Below are 25000 nucleotides of genomic sequence, written 5' to 3' on the forward strand. Positions count from 1 at the left end.
CATCAGAACTGAACCTGGAGTCACAAACCATTAAAGCGCCGGCGGTCAGTCGGTCCACACACAGCTAAATTAGTAACAGTGTGTGTGTGTGTGTGTGAGCTGTCTAAATTTTTGACATGAGTACAAACACACTAATAAACACACATCGCTCTAGAGTTCAGTCACACTGCACGGCTGTAATAAATCATAAACACACGTCTGTCTGTCTCTCTCTCTAGCTCAGGTCTGTCTGGCTGCGTTTGTGCTCTTGTGTCTCAGCGATTGGTGGATTCTGGGAGCGCTCTACGCTGGTTGGCTGTATCTGGACAGAGACACGCCCTCATGTGGAGGTCGGCGGTCACAGTGGGTCAGAAGTTGGCGCATGTGGACGTATTTTCGGGAATATTTCCCCATCACAGTGAGTTTATACCAGCATTTGTTCAATGAATTGATTCATTTTCCCCCTAATCATAAAAAATTCGGTATTTGAAAGCCCAAACACTCCATGTTATCATGGAAACGGTACTTTAATACATTTTAGCAGGCTCCTCCCCCTAGTGGGCGGTGTCCTGTTTCACTTTGACACCATTTTGTTTACTGGTCCAATCGTTTTCTAATCTTGACTAAACGCATATCGTTGGACAGGTCTGAGACTCAATATGTGGCTGATATTGTGACTGAAATGTATTAATTTGAGACAGGAAAGCGCAATTTCAATAGCGTGTTTGTCGCCCGGTGGCTATTTTTGGTACAGCGCCTAAACAAAACCTCACAGGAACATACATTTTTGTGATATTAACCTCAAATTTGGAGCACAACTTGGTTCTTGCAGGGCCTAAAATTAACCAAACTTTCGAATTAAGCGAAAGTTTACCAGCCATAAAAACGACATTTTAGATGTCAGTGAAAATTCACAATTCTCCATTCAAATTTTGACACCACAGCTAAATCAACTAGCCTAACTAATATAAATGCAAGGCATTATTAAAAACGAGTAAACATAAAATAAGAACAAATAATCAAATTACAAGCAAAATCAGAAGTAAATACAATAATACAAAGACACAAATGAAATAAACAGTGCTTTTCAGGTACAGAAATTTTATAAAGTAAGCACAATAACACTGCACAGTCTTCACTGTATAAATTAAACATCCTTATTAAAGTTATTCAGTTTGATGAACATTAAAAACAGGAATATTAGGCTGCTGTCCCTTTAAGAGCGAACGCACGGATCTAATACACTGATACTGACACGCATGCGTTTACTTTCTCAACTGTTTATGTTCACGTAAGGCATTACTGACCATCTTTACTAGGATGCTCAGAAGTTTTGGCATAATTTTGTGAATTTGTCCGCTCAACCGCAAGAAGATGCGAACGCGTGCTCAGTTTAGTGTTTGCGCAATGTCTGAAGGCCTGTGCACACCGGGACGAATATCGTGCGCACTTATCGCCAGTGAGACGTTTTCCGGCGCGTATTGAGTGTTCACACCCAAGCGATTTTCACTGGCGATGTGCGGGTTGTTTTTTCCCAACATGGGGTCAAGAGAGCTGTCAATCAAATAAATGTGAAAAAGTAACTCAGATATTTTGTTGTAAATTTTTAAAAGTAATGCGTTACTTTACTAGTTACTTGAAAAAGTAATCTGAATACGTAACTCAAGTTACTTGTAATGCGTTACCCCCAACACTGCTGATTACTGATTACTCCTTTAAAAAGTAACTTAGTTACTTTACAGATTACTTGGTTTTAAAAGTATCTAAATTAGATTACAAGTTACTTTATTAGTTACATTCAGCAGTTGCCGACAACACTCCTGCCGCCTCAACATAAAAATGAACACTCACTTTATTGGAAGTGCATTTTTAACAGTAACGTTCAAAAATGTATCTCCTGACATTTCAAGTTGAAATTAAAAAATATTTCCGGAAAAAAACATGTTTTAATAAAACTGAAGTCTTTCTTGACTTCACTTAACATAAATACTCTTTCTCACACGCAAGAAGAAAGCAAAAATATTAGGGCTGGGCAAATTAACGCGTTAACGCAGGCAATTAATTTTTTCACCTTAACGCATTAAAAATATTTAACGCAAATAACGCAGCGTCCGTTTTTATATCCATTTTTGCCCAGCGTTACATGATCGCTCCTATTCATGGAAATGCTTCCAAGCGCGACAAGACACAAGAGAATGCGCTGTATGTCAATGACCTGTGTGTGTGTGTGTGTGTGTGTGTGTGTGTGTGTGTGTGTCCTGTCTGTGTGGCTGCGTCTTATGTCAGCTAATCGAGGGACACTCTGACACACACACACACACACACACACACTCATTGCACAGACAGAATCGCGTCAGTTTCCTACTCACATCGAGTTCTCTTTTGCTCTTGAACAAACAATAACACAGAGGATTTTGAGTATTCTCATATTAGGGTCTTAAATTAGTCAAGTAACGTCTTAAATGAAATTAAAGAGTTGTGAGGAAATGAGATGCGCGGGACAGCGTCAGATCCGCGGCTGTTCTTAAAGTGACAGGAGCACTGATGATGAACAGCGGGAACAGAGAAAATTGTAGCTTTAATGATGATTAATCTATATTTCATTTATTATTTATGCAGTTAAGAAAGGTGTTTGATAACTATTACATTTCTGTATATGTATAACAGGGAAGTCCACGGGTAAATATAACATTTATTATTTTGGGTTTATGTAAAGATTGTTTTAAGTTCACTTAAATTAAAAAACATTTTTTTAAAGCCTAATAAATGTTGAAATTGGGAGCTTTCAGTTATACTTGTAACGTAATATGTTTCATAGAGACATTAGTATCAGTGATACTGGCCTTCATTCATAAAAAGATTTAAAATATGCTGTCTTTAAATTGTTTATACATTAATTTGTAGAGTAACTGAAATTATTACAATATTAAAAACTTGCGATTAATCGCGATTCATTACAGAAATTTTTTTGATTAATTAGTTACTTTTTTAATTGATTCCCAGCACTAAAAATATATATATTTTTACTAAGGAAAATGACAAAAATAGTAACGCACAGTGACTTGGATAAATTACTTTAATCCGATTACTGGTTTGGAAATAGTAACGTGTTAGATTACTCGTTTCTGGAAAAAGTAGTCCGATTAGAGTAACACGTTACTGGCATCACTGGTACCGGCACTTTATTTTTTCCACTTCAAGCTTCAAATGATATTACGCAACTTCCGTCAACATAACCAACGTGACGACCTGCGTCACACAGGGAGCGCTGGGGACTATTTTCAGGCGCTGCGTAATATCATTGCGCCTCTGCGCTCACGGGACGGCTCACAGCTCTTGATTATTACGTAGGAATGAGAGTATAGTTCCTAGACATATCGGCCTAGAAAGTCACAACTTTGTATTTTCCGTCGGTCTTAGTACACGATGTAACTACAGAAGAGTCAAGTTTTAAACAGGAAAAATATCGTCATTTTTTGAGTGAGATGCTAATGGTCTAATCAGATTCAATGATCTATGCTAAGAAGGGCTGCAACAAACGATTATTTTAATAATCGATTAATCGAATGATTTTTAGAACGATTAATCGACTAATCGTCGATTATTGTCATTGACATCAACGACTAATCAGTACATTTTGAACTATTATTCAGCTTTTTCAATTAGCTAAAACATTGCGTTATACATATTCTAACTATAATATATAAAATAAAGTCACTTCAGCTTTTGAAATGGTTGTTTTAATGAACTTTGAGCCACTTTCTCAGAACTCAAATCACACACAAGTGCTCTCTAAGCATTGTTTAAATATTCTGTTCGCTTTCAATTTAAAAAATAAATAATAATAATAAACAAAAATTAGCTGCATTACAGACAAAAAAAAAAAAGATGTTTGAATGTAAACATCTCTTGGCTGCAGTATTAAGAGCTTCATTTGTAAAACAATACTGCTTTTCTTAGAACTGAAACAGAAAAAGGACATTTACTTCAGGACACAAAGAATGGTAAAAGTATTAATCTGCAAATGACATCGCAGACAAAATTACAATATTAATCTCTTTCATGACAATTGAGCTGACAGATTCTCATTCATCTATGAAATATACAATATGAAAAAGTAACGGACATGATATTCTTCCTAACATCGCCTCTTGTAAGTCTTCACGCATATGAACTAAATACAGGCAATGATGAGACTATAATACCTAAGAGTGTCATAATTAATAAAAACTCGAACAAACTTTATTCAATGCTAAATAAATCATCACATTACTGTAATTATATTATTATTGTTAATATTATTACAATTATTAGTAGTATTCCATTCTCTAATAAAGAGATTGACTGCTAGTTAGTTAGTTATTTCCTCTTTAAGTGCTTTCCTCGCTGTGCTCTCGTGAAAAGTTTGGCCTTGCGTGTCTCAATCAGCTCCTGGTTCAGAGGTCAGGAAACTGATCAGGACACCAATCAATGGGCTGATCCCTGATCAGTGACTACTGAACCAGAGCTGATTGAGACGCAGCCTTAGTTTGAAGTTTTGTGAAACTTTCCCACATCTTGCTAGTTCAGATTAGTTTGCACTCCGTCATTCGCGCTGTTTTCTTCTACGAAAATGAATCAATGATAATATGATCAATGACAAAATCAATGATAATATCGTGGTCAATAAAACTAAATAAATGTGATTATTATAACATGACAATGTATACAATAGTAACGAACGGCTCAAAAGTCGGACAATTTCTGTTGAGGCGTTGCCATAACGCGTTGCTATGGGTTGCGTGCGTTTTGATTGACAGCTGATTGACAGCTGATTTTCCACTGTTCGGAAACGGCTCTCGAGCCAAATATGGTCCTTTCAGAGAGTGTGTGGCCTCACGGGAAAAAATAAACCAATATATTTTTTTTTCATCCATAATCAGAGCTAATGTGTTGATTTAATTACAAATATATGTATTATATATTTTAAAGTATTACACAATTCACCAATGCCCGTTTGTCATGTATATACACCAACCAATCGTGATCTGGCAAAGCTGTTCTTATTCATAAATCGGTTGAAAATGACATGGACAGACGAACTAACGTGCGGTTTGGCTCATTTTATAAATTGCATCACTGACAAAATGGATTTTAACAGACAACAAACAAATCCCTGCACAAAACCACAGCAGCAAACGTCGCATTAATGGTAAGTAGTTATGTATCCTATATTGATACACCGTTTACTATTTCATGAAACTATCAAAGTTAACAAAACCCAAGTGCCACCGGCTCCTACAGGCCTATTATGTGAAATGTAGACTGGCCAAATGGTGACGTGAAAGGACTTTATTATATTACCATTTTTTTATATTATGCAGCATTATGATTTATGAAAGAAGTCTCTTATGTTCATCAAGCCTGCATTTTTTTGATAAAAAACAGCAATATTGTGAAATATCATTAAAATAATGGTTTTCTATTTTAAAGTAATTTAAAATATAATTTATTCTTGTGATCACAGCTGGATTTTCAGCATCATTACTCCACTCTTCAGCGTCACATGATCATTCAGAAATCATTCTAATATGAGGATTTAATGTCAATGATGGAAACTGTGATACTCTTTTCAAGATTCTTTGATAATAAAAAGTTAAAAAGAACATAATGTAATAATATTTCACAATATTTTTTTCTGTATTTTTGATTAAATAAATGCAGGCTTGATGAGCATAAGGATATATATATATTATTGCCCCTTTTTTACATTTGAGCCCCTGCCCCTGAAGAACTCTCTGCACGGCCCTGCTTCTACCGCAACATTTGTAAGGGCTGCATTACACTCTAGCGCTACAGCGCTGTAGTGGTCAAATCGCCATATTGCAGGCCCTTTCATTAGGTCGCGTGAGATCGACAACAAAGATATTTGTCGACAATGTCGACTAATCGTTTCAGCCCTAATGCTAAGCTATGCTAAAAGTGCTAGCGCCAGACCCGGAGATCGGCTGAATGGATTGCAGGGCTCGACATTAACGCTTGTCGTAAGTGGAGATCGATAGTGGATAATAATATAAAACCAACTGACGTTAACAATGTTGAGCTGTTGAGGCTCGCGCAGCCTCTCGAGGAGAAAATCGGAAACAAATGAGCGCCGCTCGTACAAAGAAACTCAGTTAACATACACAGTTAAAATTGTGCAGTTTTTATATTTATAACATATGATACAGTTAAGCAACATCACACTAACAAGTGTTGTTTTCCTGAACACCATCACGACTGAAAATGACACTGATTTCATACACCAGTTCCATAAACAATTAATTAACATTAAGTCACTTACATTTTAGAAGCAATATGGACTGTTTTTGTTCTATTTCAGCAGCGAAAATAGTTCCAAACAAATATCACAGCAGAACCGTAACGCATCTCACAGCATCAGTGTGTGTTAGTGAATGATTCTGCGTTTGAATGAATCGGTTGAATCAAAGATTCAACGACCGCCAAATTCCTGAACGAATCAGCCGTTTCACTGAATCGACTCAATGACTCGCTCATTAAGACGGTCACAGCGCCACCTACTGGTGGTTTAGTTTCATCTTTCCAACATTTCTTATTTGTTTATTTAAAAATATTTAAAATAATCTCATAACATCATTTAATGCAGTTGTAATTTTTCAGTGTAAATGATTTAATTTGATTGGTAACAGCCTATAGTGTCTTATTCTAATTTAATTTATTGATCAAATTTAAGAATATAAAAGGAAAGCCGAAGCATATCCTATATTTAATAAGATTATGGAAAAATGCCCTTTATAAAAAGGTACAAATATGCATATTTAAATATGTCAAAGCTGATTGAACACTGGTGAGAATATTGCTTCAGAATAGTTTATATTTACAAAAAAAATCCGGGCAAGCAAATGTTTTACTCGGACAAGTGAATGACAGATTTACGTGTGAAGCGGCTTAATGTCCAGCCCTGGATTGGAAAACGGTAAAACTCAACTGTTTAACTCTAGTCGGATATTTGCAAAAAAAGTGGCGTGTTCCTTTAAGAGTCTCTCTCGTGCTTTTGTTTGTTTGTCTCTCTAGTTGATAAAAACGGTGGATTTGGACCCTGGTCATAATTATCTGCTCGGGTTTCATCCTCACGGCGTGCTGGTGGCCGGAGGATTCGGGAATTTCTGCACGGAAGCGTCCGGATTCTCTCAGATGTTCCCGGGACTCACGCCATACCTGCTGATGCTTCCCTTCTGGTTCAGAGTTCCCTTCTTCAGAGAATACATCATGTGTGGAGGTGTGTGTGTGTGTGTGTGTGTGTGTGTGTGTTTGCCCTCGATGTTTATCCTTGTTGTGTAATGAGATGTTGTGAAAGTGTTGTGTGGAAATGCCTGAACCAGAACCAAGTAGGTGATACAGTCACACACACACCGAGTTTGAATGTTCCTTTGGTAACACTTTACGATAAGATCTAACTTTGAGCTATATACACTGATCAGGCATAACATTATGACCGGTGAATAACACTGATGATCTCTGTTAGTGGGTGGGATATATTAGGCAGCAAGTGAACATTTTGTCCTCAGAGTTGATGTGTTAGAAGCAGGAAAAATGGACAAGATTAAGGATTTGAGCGAGTTTGACAAGGGCCAGATTGTGTTGGGTCAGAGCATCTCCAAAACTGCAGCTCTTGTGGGATGTTTTGCAAGATTTTGCAGGCGCCAAAAATAACTAAAATACAGAAGTTAGGGCTTTCAAAGTTAATGCACTTGATTAAAAAAAGCATATTATGCTTCAAAATATTGTAAAAGAATAACTATTTAAATAGCTTAAATAATTTTAAGTCTATTATCAATTTTTTTAACTCTTTAATTATACATATTTTTTGTCGTTTCTTATGGTTACATTTTAATTGGTTGACCAATATTACAATATTTTTAATTAATCAGGTCAAGTTTAGTTTTAGATTTTCCATTTTTTGTACATGTTTTTGTAAAAAAAAACATTTCTTGTCATGGAAATGGCTGTAGTCGCCGCTATGACAAACAAACAAATACAATAATTTTTATAAAAATGTATAGGTAACACTTTACAATAAGGTTTAATTTGTTAAAAGAACTAACAACGAGCAATACTTCTACAGCATTTATTAATCTTAGTTAATGCTATTTTCTACATTTACATTTTTAAAGTCAGAAGTTGTCTCTGTTAATATTAGTTCAGCGTGAACTAGGGTTGGGTAGCGTTCACATTTTAACCGGTATCCAACGGTACCTTTTTTTCTGTATTTTAGGGGTGTTTACATCAATAACTGTAAAGAAACTGAGTAATTTATAGAAGTGTTATTGACATTATACCAGAGCTGCCCTTGGTCAGCCATTGTCTGTTTGTGTCCTGTAATATTTACCAGTAAATAGCAGGCTAGCTACTTAATTAATTGTTGTGTACGTTATTTTCTGGTAATCAAATGAAGACATAAAACATTAATTTGTCTCTTAATTTTATTAAACTTTTTTTGTCAAACAAAGCTGCATACTGTTAAAATTAAAACATGGAATAAAAATTGTAATATATTACTTAATAACACTGAAAAACATATTAATGGAGTAAAAATATATCGCTCATAGTTAGTTAGTTAACTAACGCTTTAACTAATGTTAACAAATCAGACCTTTAACATAAAGGGTCAACAATATGTAATTTAAAATATATCAAATAAGCATATTATTATTATTATTATTATTATTATTATTATTATTGCTATATTAGTAAAAAATCTAATTTCTCAAAATAATATATATATTATGTTTTTTTTTATTTTTTTATTTCAGCTAGTTGCCAAGGCAACATTCACAATTTTTAGCTGAAGTACTAAAATAACTAAAAATGAAAAAAAAAACCTATATTAGACATTTTATTCAAATAACAAATAATCGAAAAAACAGCTAAATTATTAAAATGTTAACTACAATTAAAATAAAAATGGAAAATATAAAAACTAATTCAAAGTATTAATAAAACAACAATAGTTTATTAAAATAATATGCAGAATAAAGGGGTGAGTACAATAAATGTAAAATAATAATAATAAAACAATTATATAAAAATTATTATATAAATTATAAAAATATATATATTAGGGCTGTCAAAAGATTAATCGCATCCAAAATAAAAGTTTGTGTTTACATAATATATGTGTGTGTACTCTGTTAATTATTATTTATATATAAATACACACAAAAGCATGTATATATTTAAGAAAACAATATTATTTTTTATATATAAAACATTTATATTTATATATATTATAGATTATATAAATGTATATACATGCAAATATTTCTTAAATATATACATGAATGTGTGTGTATTTATATATAAATAATAATTAACAGAGTACACACACATATATTATGTAAACACAAACTTTTATTTTGGATGCGATTAATCGCGATTAATCTTTTGACAGCCCTAATATATATATATTTTATATATAAAATAATGTATATATAAATACACGAAAAAAAATAAAAAATATATATATAAAAAAAAAAAATATATATATATATATATATATATATATATATATATATATATATATATATATATATATATATATATATATATATATAAATTATATATTTTATATATATATATATATATATTTTTATATATATATAAATTATATTTTTATATTATTATTATTTTAAATTTGTTGTACTCGCCCCTTTATTCTGCATATTTTAATAAACTATTGTGGTTTTATTAATACTTTGAATTAGTTTTTATATTTTCCACTTTTATTTTAATTGTAGTTAACATTTTAATAATTTAGCTTTTTTTTGGAATATTTGTTATTTTTATAAAAAGTCTAATATAGTTTGTTTTTCTTTCATTTTTAGTTATTTTAGTACTTCAGCTGAAAATTGCGAATGTTGCCTTGGCAACTAGCTGAAATAAAATATTAAAAAAAAACATAAAATTATTGCATTTTATATAAATTTTTTTCTGTATTACTGTAAAAAAGTGCTTTTTTGAGAATGAGAACTACAGAAATGATTTGAAAATTTTAAGAAAAAACATTATTTGTGAGTTTAAATGTGCTCATTTACTAGTGTATCGTAGTAATGTATTATTAATGCAAATGTAATGAAGAAATGAATGTAAAAAGCACAAGTCTCGTAGATGATTGTGAGTTGAGTCACGTTTCCAGTTTGATGGTGTTTCTTCAGCCGAGGGTCAGTGGTGTAACAGATTTCACACACACTAACTGTATTATAGGTTGATTGTGTAAATCAGTGAAATACACTCAGGAGACACAGAATCTAGTGCTAGTTATGATTTGTCCACCTCACTCGCTCCTTGATAAACTGGGAAGATTCGTATTCTGATCAACCGCATGCTTCATTCCTTCAACACTTTGTTCAGAATGGCTATGTTTCCATCCATTCGTAGTTTATGCAAATTTTTGGATGTAAAAATGCAAAGATGTGCATAAAATGCCCTTAGAAATCTTCTGCGCTCAATTGCGGTGGATAAATTCCTTCTTTATACGCAAATGTTTTATGCGATATTAAAATTGTAATTTAATTCGCAACTTTGGATGTAAACTTAGCTAATGTTCGTTCAGTTTGTTTGTGATTTAAATGCTGCTTTATTCGAAAATATTTTATGCAATATAAAAAAATTTCCCAAAAGTTTAATTCGCAATTTAGGATGGAAACAGCTAATTACATCCTTGTTCGTTCAGGTTGTTTTATTCGCATATGTTTTATGCGATATCCCAATTTTTCCGTACAAGTTTAATCCACAGTTTTAGATGGAAATATAGCGAATGACATCCTTGTTTATTCAGTTTGTTTGTGATGAAAAGGGGCTTTATTTTAATGCAATATTCACATTTTTCATACAAGTTTAATGCGCAACTTTTAGACGGAAATATCAATGCTATCTCACGACCAATTCGTACGTGTTTTACGAGGTTGCTAATTCGTATGATTTGTCTAAACCCCAGTAACGGGTAGGTTTAGGGGCGGGGTAAGGGGTGAGCCATTCGGACGAATTCATACGAATTTGGCAACTCGTAAAATACATACGATATAGCAAAAATCGTATGAGTGAGGTCGTACAAATTCGTACAAATTAGCCACCTTGTAAAATACGTATGAATTGTCGTGAGATCAGGATGGAAATATAAATAATGACACGCCTCATTTATTCAGTTTTTAATGAAATGCTGATTTATTCGCAAATATTTTGTGCAATATTCCACTTTTTTCGCAAAAGTTAAATTCGCAACTTAGGATGGAAGCTAATGACATCCTTGATCGTTCAGTTTTGTTTGAGATGATGAAACGTTGCTTTATTCTCAAATGTTTGCGATATTAAAATATGCAATATTTTAAAAACTCGCAACTTTAGATGGAAATATATCTAATGACATCCTCATTCATTCAGTTTGTTGTTGATGGGCGGGTTTGTATTCGTTAATCAAGTTTATCCAAGTAGTAAATGTGCATCTGAACCATCTCACAGTGACGTCAGTCAGCGTTTGACCCTGACCTCTGACCTCTGCAGGGCTGGTGTCGAGTGAGAAGGCCAGTGCGAGTTACCTGTTGGGTCATCCAGGTGGAGGTCAAGCGGCCGTGATCGCAGTGGGCGGAGCTCCGGAGTCACTGGATGCACGACCAGGAGCCGTAACGCTTCAGCTGCTGCAGCGCAAAGGCTTCATTAAACTGGCCCTCAAACACGGGTGTGTGTGTGTGAGTGTGTGAGTGTGTGAGTGTGTGAGTGTGTGAGTGTGTGAGTGTGTGAGTGTGTGAGTGTGTGAGTGTGTGTGAGTGTGTGAGTGTGTGAGTGTGTGAGTGTGTGAGTGTGTGAGTGTGTGAGTGTGTGAGTGTGTGAGTGTGTGAGTGTGTGTGAGTGTGTGTGAGTGTGTGTGAGTGTGTGAGTGTGTGTGAGTGTGTGTGAGTGTGTGTGTGTGTGTGTGTGTGTGTGTGTGTGTGTGTGTGTGTGTGTGTGTGTGTGTGTGTGTGAGTGTGTGTGTGTGTGAGTGTGTGTGAGTGTGTGTGTGTGTGTGTGTGAGTGTGTGTGTGTGTGTGTGTGTGTGAGTGTGTGAGTGAGTGAGTGTGTGAGTGAGTGTGTGAGTGAGTGAGTGAGTGTGTGAGTGAGTGTGTGAGTGAGTGTGTGAGTGAGTGTGTGAGTGAGTGTGTGAGTGAGTGTGTGAGTGAGTGTGTGAGTGAGTGTGTGAGTGAGTGTGTGAGTGAGTGAGTGTGTGAGTGAGTGTGTGAGTGAGTGAGTGTGTGAGTGAGTGTGTGAGTGAGTGTGTGAGTGAGTGTGTGAGTGAGTGTGTGTGTGAGTGTGTGTGAGTGAGTGTGTGAGTGAGTGTGTGAGTGAGTGTGTGAGTGAGTGTGTGAGTGAGTGAGTGAGTGTGAGAGTGAGTGTGTGAGTGAGTGTGTGAGTGAGTGTGTGAGTGAGTGTGTGAGTGAGTGTGTGAGTGAGCGTGAGAGTGAGCGTGAGAGTGAGCGTGAGAGTGAGCGTGAGAGTGAGCGTGAGAGTGAGCGTGAGCGTGAGCGTGAGCGTGAGAGTGAGCGTGAGAGTGAGCGTGAGAGTGAGCGTGAGAGTGAGCGTGAGAGTGAGAGTGAGCGAGTGTGAGCGAGAGTGAGAGAGTGAGTGTGAGAGTGAGTGTGTGAGTGAGTGTGTGAGTGAGTGTGTGAGTGAGTGTGTGAGTGAGTGTGTGAGTGAGTGTGTGAGTGAGTGTGTGAGTGAGTGTGTGAGTGAGTGTGTGAGTGAGTGTGAGAGTGAGTGTGAGAGTGAGTGTGAGAGTGAGCGTGAGAGTGAGCGTGAGAGTGAGAGTGAGCGTGAGCGTGAGAGTGAGCGTGAGTGAGAGTGAGCGAGTGAGTGTGAGCGAGTGTGAGTGAGCGTGAGAGTGAGAGTGAGAGTGAGCGTGAGTGAGCGTGAGCGTGAGTTTGAGCGTGAGCGTGAGTGTGAGCGTGAGAGTGAGAGTGAGTGTGAGTGTGAGAGTGAGTGTGAGCGTGAGAGTGAGCGTGAGCGTGAGTGTGAGAGTGAGTGTGTGAGTGTGTGAGTGAGTGTGTGAGTGAGTGTGAGAGTGAGTGTGAGAGTGAGAGTGAGCGTGAGAGTGAGCGTGAGAGTGAGCGAGTGAGTGTGAGCGAGTGTGAGTGAGCGTGAGAGTGAGCGTGAGAGTGAGCGTGAGAGTGAGCGTGAGTTTGAGCGTGAGTTTGAGCGTGAGCTTGAGTGTGAGTGTGAGCGTGAGAGTGAGAGTGAGTGTGAGAGAGTGTGAGAGTGAGTGTGAGAGTGAGTGTGAGAGTGAGTGTGAGCGTGAGAGTGAGTGTGAGCGTGAGTGTGAGCGTGAGTGTGAGAGTGAGTGTGAGAGTGAGTGTGAGAGTGAGCGTGAGAGTGAGCGTGAGAGTGAGAGTGAGCGTGAGTGTGAGCGTGAGAGTGAGCGTGAGCGTGATCATGTGTGTGTGTGTGTGAGTGTGTGTGTGTGTGTGTGTGTGTGTGTGTGTGTGTGTGTGTGTGTGTGTGTGTGTGTGTGTGTGTGTGAGTGAGCGTGAGAGTGAGCGTGAGAGTGAGCGTGAGAGTGAGCGTGAGAGTGATCATGAGAGTGAGAGTGAGTGTGAGTGAGCGTGAGAGTGAGCATGAGAGTGAGCGTGAGAGTGAGTGTGAGTTTGAGTGAGCGTGAGAGTGAGTGAGTGTGAGTGAGTGTGAGTGAGTGTGAGTGAGTGTGAGTGAGTGTGAGTGAGTGTGAGTGAGTGTGAGTGAGTGTGAGTGAGTGTGAGTGAGTGTGAGTGAGTGTGAGTGAGAGTGTGAGTGAGCGTGAGAGTGAGTGAGCGTGAGAGTGAGCATGAGAGTGAGCGTGAGAGTGAGCATGAGAGTGAGCGTGAGAGAGAGTGAGAGAGAGTGAGAGAGAGTGAGAGAGAGAGTGAGTGAGAGTGAGCGTGAGAGTCACACACAGTGTGAGTGTGTGTGTAAGAGACAAGCGCGTGAACACACTCACACAGACACATTCTTTCACACTCCCCTATGTGTGTGTGTGTGTGTGTGTGTGTGTGTGCGCGTGCATGCGCGTACGTGTGTGTGTATGCGTGTATGCATACATGCATGTGTGTGCGTGTGTGTGTGCGTGCGCATATATTTATTTATATATATATATATATATGTATATGTATATATATATATATGTGTGTGTAAGAGACGTTTGATCTCTGTATGTGTTGTGTGTGTGTGTGTAGAGCGTGGCTGGTTCCCGTCTTCTCGTTCGGGGAGAATGAACTCTTTGACCAGATGGAGAACCCCACAGGCTCCGCCCTCCGCCGCATGCAGGACCGCCTCCAGAGGATTATGGGCGTGGCCATGCCGCTCTTCCACGCCAGAGGGGTTTTCCAGTACAGTTTTGGGCTGCTGCCATACAGGAAACCCATACACACCGTGGGTACGTACACACACACACACACACACACACACACACACACACACACACACACACACACACACTCTTACTGACCCATGTCTGATGATGATTATAACTTTGCCTGTAGTCGGACGCCCCATTCCTGTCACTCAGACTCCGTGTCCCAATAAAGACGACATTGACGCTCTTCACTCGCTCTACATGACGGTGAGTCTTCATAAAGATGATGATGATGATGATGATGATGATGATGATGATGATGATGATGAATAGGCATCATTTCCGTTTGTTTCAATGTGTCTCTGTGTTTGTAGGGTCTGACGCAGTTGTTTGAGGAGAATAAGAAAAACTACGGCATCCCAGAGGACAAACATCTCGACTTCATTTGACCTCTGTGCTTTACTGGTGTTAAATTATCAATGCTGCTGCTGAAGATGATGATGATGATGATGATGGTGCTGGGAACTAAAGTTACACTACAAAGATAACACACTAACATAGACGACCGTTTGTGGTCTCATCAGGATGTGTGTGTCACATGTTTTCGAGTTTTAAAACTACAACGCATTCTGGAGAGAGTGTGAATACACATTACAGGTCAAACGTTTGGAAACATTACTCTTTTTAATGCGTTCATATGATCAAAAATACAGTCAAAATTGTGAAATATTATTACTATTTCATATATCTGTTCTCTATGTGAATATATAGTAAAGTGTAATTTATATTCTGTGCTCAAAGCTGAATTTATCATCATTACTCCAGCCTTCAGAGTCACATGACCCTTCACAAATCATGTTTTATAACCTGTGACGCTTTTTTCAGAATTCATTGATGAATAAAAAGGTAAAAATATAAATCTCTTTTTAACACATCCTTACTGAATAAAAATACATATTGATAGTAAATAATTGTGAGGGATCATGTGACGATGCTGAAAATTCAGCTCTGATCACAGGAATAAATTATATTTAAAAGTATATTTTAAATAGTAATTGTCTGTATTTTCCTCACATAAATGCAATTTCTTCATTCCTTCAAAAACATTAAAAATAGTAATGTTTCCAAACTTTTGACCGGTATTGTATATATTACAGAATGACTTATATTAACTACCTTGCTATAAAGTTAAACAATAAGCTAATGTTTTGTTTTACAGTGAATATAGCATATCACAGTTGACTGGGAGGATATATTGGTGTACGGAAACAGGAAAGCTAATAAATTGGTACTTTTTAATGATGTATCTGATTCATATGTTGTATTCATTGCTTATTTTATACAATGAAAGTTAATAGTCGGTAGGTGGCGATGCGAACCCGCATCTCTTTAACTTGAATTGTTTTTATTTTGCTCACCGATTCAAGACTGGTATGAATTTACAGTACATCGACTAGTTTTTGTCACGTCTAAAGGTGTGTGATTTAACTCCGCTGATTAATATGAGTAAATTATTAGCGTGTATGTCGAAATTATGAATCGTACTAAAGCGACGGTTGGTCTCATGAATATTAATCACGTCGCGGATTGGTCGAATCCACTCGCGCAGCCTAATTAATATTCATGAACCCCCGCCTTCGCCATAGTAGGATCGTGTCGCAGGAAAGGAGGCGGAACTTCCGGGTGATGGAAAGTTGTCAACAGTTTCGTTGTAGGAGAATTAATCTGTAAATCTGAGTTCATTAGCATCGCTTTAAAGCAAATCCAGTCGGAAACTCCACAAGAGAAGCGAAGCTGCGGGATTTCGGCGACTGGACCGAGAGAACCGGAGGATATTGTGTGACTCGCACTTTATTAAGGGTGGATCTGATGCAAATTGATGGAGAATAAACAAACTGCTCGGGTGTGGAGGATCAATCTCAATCAGTCTCCTTGACTCTCGTGGATTTTTTATTTTAAATTCTCTTACATTTCAGTTTAACGGGATATTTTCTCCTCCTCCAGGGATTTTTAGGTGTGGACGCAACATGTGAGCTGTCTTAAAAGTGTGTTAAAGTTCACAAAATCGGTCCAATTGGACTTCTTCACGGGATTACTGAATGCTTCTGGCTCAGCTTTGGTCGTAATTCGCGTTTCTATTGGGCTCGGGTTGACCCCAGACCCTGAACTCTCCTCTGTTGTAGTGTTTAATTTCTGACATTGAACCGCAGTGATTCTTGTCTTCCATCGCCCTGATGCGGGTTAGTTTAGTGTCAGTTAATGTCAGGTTTCAGACTGCAATAGTGTTGTGCAATGCTTCTGTTTCTGTGCGCACGTATGCGGGTATTTGCTTAAGGGGATAGAGGTGCGCGCGTGCACGTGCGCGTTCTGTGACGTCATTTCTGCGTGAACTCGAATCCGATTCGAGTTTGGAAAAAAAAGAGAATCCGATTCCAGTTTAAATTCGAATCCGATTCCAGTTTTAATTCGAATCCGATTCCAGTTTTAATTCGAATCCGATTCCAGTTTTAATTCGAATCCGATTCCAGTTTTAATTAGAATCCGAATCCAGTTTTAATTCGAATCCGATTCCAGTTTTAATTCGAATCAACCCCATGCATTATATTTTGATTACAGGCATCATTTGCGTTTTCGATGAAGTTCTGCACTCCAGTTGTTATTAAATATTTAAATATTTAAATCAAATGTGTCGACAGAACTGTAACGTGTAGAGTTCGATTCCAAGTTTTACGCTTAAAAGTTGCCGAGTGTGTTGCGCTTTTACGCAAAACTTGCTCCTGTTTTAATTTAGCGCGATAATTCAAATCAAATGCAAGTTTTCTATTCAAAGTTGGTGAGTGTTTAAGCTAGTTCTAATTTTAAGTTAAATTGCATGATCCACTTTTAATTCGAATCAATTGATTGTATGATTCTTGACGGTTTCGACTCTTTGAAGTAAATTTTCGAACTTGCTCCAGTTTTAATTTAGCGCGTTAATTTAAATCAAATGCAAGTTTCCCGTTTCCTATTCAAGTTTTATTAAAAGTTGGCGAGTGTTTAAACTAGTTTTAATTTGAAGTTAAATGCAGGATCCACTTTTAGTTCTAATTAAATTCAACACTTGATTGGGATCGAGTTTGATTCCTTTTGCGGTTTCTACACTTTAAAGTAAATTTGTCGAACTTTTCCAGATTTAAGTCTAATGTCACAACTGTAACATTTCAAGTTTTGAATGTTTTACTCTTAAAGGAGCTGAGCGTTTTCCACTCGCTCTAGTTTTAATCTGAATTTAAAAGCGTGATCATTTCTACTTTGAATCAAATGCACAGCGAGAACTGTTACATTTAGAGTTTGATTGCGTTTTAAAAAAAAGTTGCGTGTTGGATCTTTTAATTTTTAAGTTAAATGTATGATTCACTTTTTGATTCGAAACAAGTGAGAATGCAATTCCACACTTGATTGGGATCGAGTTTGATTCTTAGCGGTTTCTACTCTTTAAAATACATTTTCGAACTTGCTCCAGTGTTAATTTAGCGCAATAATTCAAAACAAATGCAAGTTTTCCATTTTCTATTCAAAGTTGACGAGTGTTTAAGCTAGTTTAAAATTTTAAGTTAAATGTATGATTCACTTTTTGATTCGAAACAAGTGAGAATGCAATTCCACACTTGATTGGGATCGAGTTTGATTCTTTGCGGTTTCTACTCCTTAAAGTAAATTTGTCGAACTTTTCCAGATTTAATTTGAATGTAACATTTCAAGTTTTTCTCTTACTGAGCGTTTTGAGCTTCTCCACTCGATCTGGTTTTAATCTGAATTTAAAGGCGTGTTAATTTCTGATTTGAATCATATGCACAGCGAGAACTGTTACATTTAGAGTTTGATTGCGTTTTAAAAAGTTGTATGTTTGATCTTTTAATTATTAAGTTAAATGCATGATCCACCTTTTAATTCGAATCAAGTGAAAATGCAATTCCACACTTGATTGGGATCGAGTTTGATTCTTTGCGGTTTCTACTCTTTAAAATCAATTTGTCGAACTTTTCCAGTTATAATTCGAGATTTAATTCGAATGTCACGACTGTAACATTTCAAGTTTTGTACGTTTTTCTCTTCAAGGAGCTGAGCGTTTTCCACTCGCTCTAGTTTTAAACTGAATTTAAAAGCGTGATCATTTCTTATTTGAATCATATGCACAGCGAGAACTGTTACTTTTAGAGTTTGATTGCGTTTTAAAAAGTTGTGTGTTTGATCTTTTAATTTTCAAGTTAAATGCATGATCCACTTTTAATTTGAATCAAATGTGAATGCAATTCCACACTTGATCGGGATCGAGTTTAATTCTTCGGCGTTTCTACTCTTTAAAGTATTTTAATTTGAGATTAAAAGCAAGAGTTCCTTTCTATGTCACAACTCATGAATGTTCCATTCAACTTTTACTCACTCGCTCTTCTAATTTGAATCAAATGCACAGCCAGAATTGCTACATTTAGAGTTGCGTTTTAAAAGTGTGTGTGTTGGATCTTTTAATTCAAGTCCAAAGCAAGATCCGATTGAATCCACTGAGCAGTCAGAGCTGAAACTCCAGACGTTGTGATAGAGTTTGATTCCCTGCAGGTTGTTCTCGTAAAGTGTGACGGTTAGCAGAACGCAGACGGAAACAGAACTTCTTGTTTTTACAGTTACCAAACTTGTCCTGCAGACCTAAAAAAAAAAAAAAATGTCCTGACACGCTCGGGCGTTAATCTCCAAGAAGAAACCACGTAAAAACGCCCTAATTATGGTGTTTATTTTCCTAACATCTTTTGGAGGGGCTGTTTGATCTTGAAATAATCAAATCTGTGCATGCATGAGTCTCTTTATTGTGTCCTGAGCTGTGAGCGCACACACTGCGCGCCTGCCAGAGGAAACCGAGTCTTGCGCAACGGCTGGGCAGAGAAACTGCTCTTGTTACTGTACTAGCTGTAGTCGAAATACTCCAATCAGCCGCAGGGAGAAGGAGGACAGACTGCCAAGCTCAATGGAAGAAATGTGATTCATTTTACTTTTGGGTTTCGACAGATTTTTACCACGTACCTGTGAGTTCACCTGAGGACAATGGTTTATCTGATCCAGTGAGAGAAAGCCAGTCTTGCTTTGGAATGGTTAGGATATCCGCTTCTTAAAGAGATTAATTTTCCGGCAAAATAATGAACAGCGGTCGAGCATAACGCACACACTCCATCCAGAATGAGTGGTGGAAAGAAACGGAGCGGTTTTCAAATCACCAGCGTCACGTCGGACTACAATCAGGGATCTGGAGAGCCTGAGCTCCTCAGCCCTGGGAGTCAAAGAGCCACGCCCCCTTCTGCAAGAGTCCCCGCCCATGGGCGGAGCCACGGAAGCCAGACTGCCTCGCCCACTCAAATGATATCCAATGGGCCGCTACTACGCCACAGCCCCGCCCTCCAGACGCAACAGAGCTTCAGTCAGCCGGCCACGCCCGTTACGGCCAGGAAGCAGAATTCGCTGGACGCGGGCGGGGCTTCGCGGTTTCGCGTGGTGCGTTTGGACCAGGGACCGGGCGAACCGTACAAGCGCGGCCGATGGACTTGTGTGGACGTGATGGAGAGGGAGGTGGAGGAGCGAGGCCTCCGCCGCGTGATTGACAGCATGAGACACGCCCACTCGCTGGAGTCCTTGGAGACGGTGGGGCTGGGCGGAGCCGAAGGCGCGGTGGGCGGAGCTCGACTTAAGCCGCTGGGGGTGCACACAGGTCACATGGTACACTCGCAGGGCACCACTTACTTGCTCAGCCAATGCCGGACAGACTCCGCCCACAGCGGCCCACCCTCCCCCTCGCTCGACACGCAGCCAATCACGTCGCCGAACACGCCCCGTTTACGCAACATCCCCGCCCCGCTCCGCCTCGACATAGACTCCGTTGGCAAGGTGAGCACTTCGCACTCGTCTATATTTCCCATGTGTTTTTAAAGGATTAGTTCACTTTTAAATAAACTTTGGTGATAATTTCCTCACCCCCATGTCATCCAAGATGTCCATGTCTGTCTTTCTGCAGTCGAAAAGAAATGAAGGTTTTGGATGAAAACAGTCCAGTGTTTTTCTCCATATAATGGACTTCAATGGGCTCCAAACGGTTCAAATGACCGTTTCAGTGCAGCTTTAAACGACACCAGATGATGAATAAGGGTCTGATCTAGACAAACCATCAGTTTCTGAGAGAAACCCAGCAGTATTTATGCTATTATTTTACCTCTTATCAGACGAACGTGATCATCTCTGAGCTCAGCCATAACTTCCGGCAAGTGAGGTCAAATTAGATCGTGGTCATAGATGTATACGTAGATACCTCATTAGCGACTGCATGGATCAGTAGAATGAGGCATCTACTATCGATATATCTATGACCACGATCGTATTTGACCTCACTTGCCGGAAGTTATGGCTGAGCTCAGAGATGATCACGCTCGTCTGATAAGAGGTAAAATAATAGCATAAATACTGCTGGGTTTCTCTCAGAAACTGATGGTTTGTCTAGATCAGACCCTTATTCATCATCTGGTGTCGTTTAAAGCCCTTTGAAGCTGCACTGAAACTGTCATTTGAACCGTTTGGAGCCCATTGAAGTCCATTATATGGAGAAAAACCCTGGATTGTTTTCATCCAAAACCTTCATTTCTTTTCGACTGCAGATAGAAACACATGGACATCTTGGATGACATGGGGGTGAGGAAATTATCAGCAACAGTTTATTTAAAAGTGAACTAATCCTTTAACTCAATTTTCTTTTCGCAGCTACGGACCACCCGCTCGCAGCCGGCGTCGCCCGGACCGCACCTGGGCCGGGACAGTCCCTTCCACCCCGGACTGACGCCCATCCACACGCCGTCCGCCCTCGCGCTGGCGCAGTCCATGTTAGGCATGGGGCGAGCGTTCGAGCTTGTGGGAGACGACGGGTGAGAAGAGAGACTTGTTCTGTATATATCACTGTAAATTACAAGGTCGCACAAAGAACAATAACTATTACATTTTAATAATTGCTTTAACTCTAAGAGAATAGTGTTGTCCAAACCACGACTATAACGATAACTTTAACGATAAAGCATTTATAATCGTTCTTTAAAAATAGTGAAGTCCACACCACGACTATAACGATTACTATAATTATAAAGCATTTATAATCATTCTTTAAAAATAGCAAAGTCCACACCATGACTATAACGATTACTATAATTATAAAGCATTTATAATTGTTAAAAAAATAGCAAAGTCCACACCACAACTATAACGGTTACTATAACGATAACTATAACAATAAAGCATTTATAATCGGTCTTTAAAAATAGCGAAGTCTACACCACGACTATAACGATTACTATAATTATAAAGCATTTATAATTGTTTTTTAAAAATAGCGAAGTCCACACCACGACTATAACGATTACTATAATTATAAAGCATTTATAATTGTTCTTTAAAAATAGCGAAGTCCACACCACGACTATAACGATAACTATAATGATAAAGCATTTATATTTGTTAAAAAAATAGCAAAGTCCACACCACGACTATAACGATAACTATAACGATAAAGCATTTATAATCGTTCTTTAAAAATAGCAAAGTCCACACCACGACTATAACGATTACTATAACGATAACTATAATGATAAAGCATTTATAATCGGTCTTTAACGATAACTATAACGATAAAGCATTTATAATCGTTCTTTAAAAATAGCAAAGTCCACACCACGACTATAACGATTACTATAACGATTACTATAACGATAACTATAATGATAAAGCATTTATAATCGTTAAAAAAATAGCAAAGTCCACACCACGACTATAACGATAAAGCATTTATAATCGTTCTTTAAAAATAGCAAAGTCCACACCACGACTATAACGATTACTATAATGATAACTATAACGATAAAGCATTTATAATCGTTCTTTAAAGGTCCTGTTCTTCGTGATCCCATTTTTCAAACTTTAGTTAGTGTGTAATGTTGCTGTTAGAGCATTTATAATACCTGTAAAATTATAAAGCTCAAAGTTCAATGCCAAGCGAGATATTTTATTTAACAGAAGTTCCCTTTCAAAGCCTACAGCGAGCGGCCGGTTTGGATCTACATCTCTGTACATCCTGCTTTAATGACGTCAGTAGAGCAGTTTGTCGACTAACCTCCGCCCACAAGAGTACGCGAAAAAGGGGGCGTGGTCTTGTTGCTCCCGCGTGGATAAGAGGAAGTGTTGCGTTCGGTTGCGTTTGTATAGTTTGTTTGTCGCCATGTCGTCGAGACGCTGTTATTTTCATCCCGGAGTCAAATCACCTTTGTTTGGCTTTCCCAGGGCCGCTGTACTTAGAGATCATTGAGCGCATGCATCCCGTTATGGTGAGAGGCGCGACCTTTCCGGTAACGTGCGCTCTGCGTGCGCTAAGCTGCTGTCCAATCACAACACGGGAACCGCTGGCACAATCAGAACTCGTTACGTATTTCTGAAGGAGGAACTTCATAGAACAGGGAAATCTTTCAAGACGTTTTGAGGACAGTGAAAACAGCAGTACACAGATCAGTAAATTGTGTGAAAAATACTGTGTTTTTTTACACGCGAAACATGAACACGTGTTATATTGCACACTGTAAACACAATCAAAGCTTCAAAAAAACACGAAAAACGGGACCTTTAAAAATAGCAAAGTCCACACCACGACTTTAACGATAACTATAACGATAAAGCATTAATAATCGTTCTTTAAAAATAGCAAAGACCACACCACAACTATAACGATTACTATAACGATAACTATAAGGATAAAGCATTTATAATCGTTCTTTAAAGTAGCGAAGTCCACCACGACTATACCGATAACGTTTTTATTATCATTCTAAAAAACAAAATAGCAAAGCTCACACCACGAATAACTAAAACGTTTTAATAATTGTTATAACTCTTAGAGGATGGCGAAGTCCAGACAACAACTATAACAATAACTATAAAGTATTTATAATTGCAAAGTTTTACGATTATTAAAACTATAACTAAAAAGTTGTAATAATCGTTATAAGTCTAAGAGAATAGCGAAGTCCACACCACAACTATAACGATAACTATTACTATAAAGTTTTTATAATCATTCTAAAAAATAGTGAAGTCCACACCACGACTATAACTATAAAGTTGTAATAATCGTTAAATAATCGAGAACAGCGACGCTCACATCACGATTATAACTATAATATAAAGTTTTTCTAATCGTTCTAAAAAATAGCGAAGTCCACACCACGACTATAACTATAATTATTACTATAAAGTTTTAATAATCGTTCTAGCTCTAAGAGAATAGCGAAGTCCACATCACAACTATAACTATAAAGTTTTAATAATCGTGACGAGATATTGTTGGAATAATTTTTACACAAGCGTTTTATTTCCAGCTGATGATTATTAAAAACATTGACAGCCAATGAGAATCCATACAACTTTTTTAAAGAGCTCAAGCATTTAAAGCAGCAGACGACAAAACTGCATCACGCTTATAATAAACAGAACATTATTGTCCGCTGGTGTAGACACATATATATAGTTATCGTTATAGTTTTAGTTATCAATATAGTTATCGTTATAGTTAATGTTATAGTTATCATAATCTTTATAGTTAACGTTATAGTTATCATTAGTTATCGTTATAGTTATCATTATAGTTAACGTTATAGTTAAAGTTATCATTATTGTTATAGTTATCATAATAGTTATCATTATAGCTGTCTCTCTGTCTGTCTCTACCTGACTTTGTCTGACTTTCTGTCTGTCTGAATATCTGTCTGTCTGTCTCTCTGTCTGCCTGTCTGTCTACCTGTCTGTCTCTCTGTCTGTTTGACTGTCTGTCTGTCTACCTGTCTGTCTCTCTGTCTGTTTGACTGTCTGTCTGTCTACCTGTCTGTCTCTCTGTCTGTTTGACTGTCTGTCTGTTTGTCTGTCTGTCTACCTGTCTGTCTGTCTGTCTGTCTGTCTGTCTGTCTATCTGTCTGCTTGTCTGTCTGTCTACCTGTCTGTCTCTCTGTCTGCCTATCTGTCTGTCTATCGCTCTGTCTGCTTGTCTGTCTGTCTGTCTGTCTGTCTGTCTGTCTGTCTACCTGTCTCTCTCTAACTGTCTTTCTGCCTGTCTTTCTGCCTGTCTATCGCTCTGTCTGTCTGTCTGTCTGTCTGCCTGTCTCTCTGTCTGTCTATCGCTCTGTCTGCCTGCCTGTCTGTCTCTCTGTCTGTCTCTCTGTCTGCTTGTCTGTCTGTCTGTCTCTCTGTCTGTTTGACTGTCTGTCTGTTTGTCTGTCTGTCTATCGCTCTGTCTGCCTGTCTGTCTCTCTGTCTGCTTGTCTGTCTGCCTGTCTCTCTGTCTGTCTCTCTGTCTGCCTATCTGTCTGTCTATCGCTCTGTCTGCTTGTCTGTCTCTCTGTATGACTTTGTCTGACTGTCTGTCTGTCTGTCTGTCTGTCTCTCTGCCTGTCTGTCTGTCTGTCTGTCTGTCTATCTGCCTGTCTGTCTGTCTGCCTGTCTGTCTCTCTGCCTGTCTGTCTGTCTGTCTCTCTGTCTGCCTATCTGTCTGTCTATCGTTCTGTCTGCTTGTCTGTCTCTCTGTCTGACTTTGTCTGACTTTCTGTCTGTCTCTCTGCCTGTCTGTCT

General features: G+C 38.1%; 2 protein-coding genes across 3 annotated transcripts in view; both read left to right on the plus strand.

Moving 5' to 3' along the window:
• Positions 1-15648, plus strand: part of mogat3a (monoacylglycerol O-acyltransferase 3a) — an 18286-nt gene extending 2638 nt beyond the window's left edge. The window contains exons 2-7 of the mRNA XM_079802860.1: positions 219-397; positions 7054-7258; positions 11539-11713; positions 14214-14413; positions 14520-14599; positions 14707-15648. Coding sequence (XP_079658986.1) covers positions 219-397; positions 7054-7258; positions 11539-11713; positions 14214-14413; positions 14520-14599; positions 14707-14781 — 914 coding nt within the window. The 3' untranslated portion in view covers positions 14782-15648. The remainder of the gene's footprint in view (positions 1-218; positions 398-7053; positions 7259-11538; positions 11714-14213; positions 14414-14519; positions 14600-14706) is intronic.
• A 359-nt stretch (positions 15649-16007) lies between these two features.
• The window catches only part of tsc22d4 (TSC22 domain family member 4), a 25151-nt gene continuing 16158 nt past the window's right edge, over positions 16008-25000 (plus strand). The window contains exons 1-2 of one of the 2 annotated variants that reach the window (XM_079802930.1): positions 16008-20242; positions 21107-21267. In XM_079802930.1, coding sequence (XP_079659056.1) covers positions 19541-20242; positions 21107-21267 — 863 coding nt within the window. In that variant the 5' untranslated portion in view covers positions 16008-19540. The remainder of the gene's footprint in view (positions 20243-21106; positions 21268-25000) is intronic. The other variant, XR_013815470.1, reaches the window with a different exon arrangement.

This window comes from Gobio gobio (assembly GCF_949357685.1).
Source record: "Gobio gobio genome assembly, chromosome: 21".
NCBI lineage: Eukaryota > Metazoa > Chordata > Actinopteri > Cypriniformes > Gobionidae > Gobio > Gobio gobio.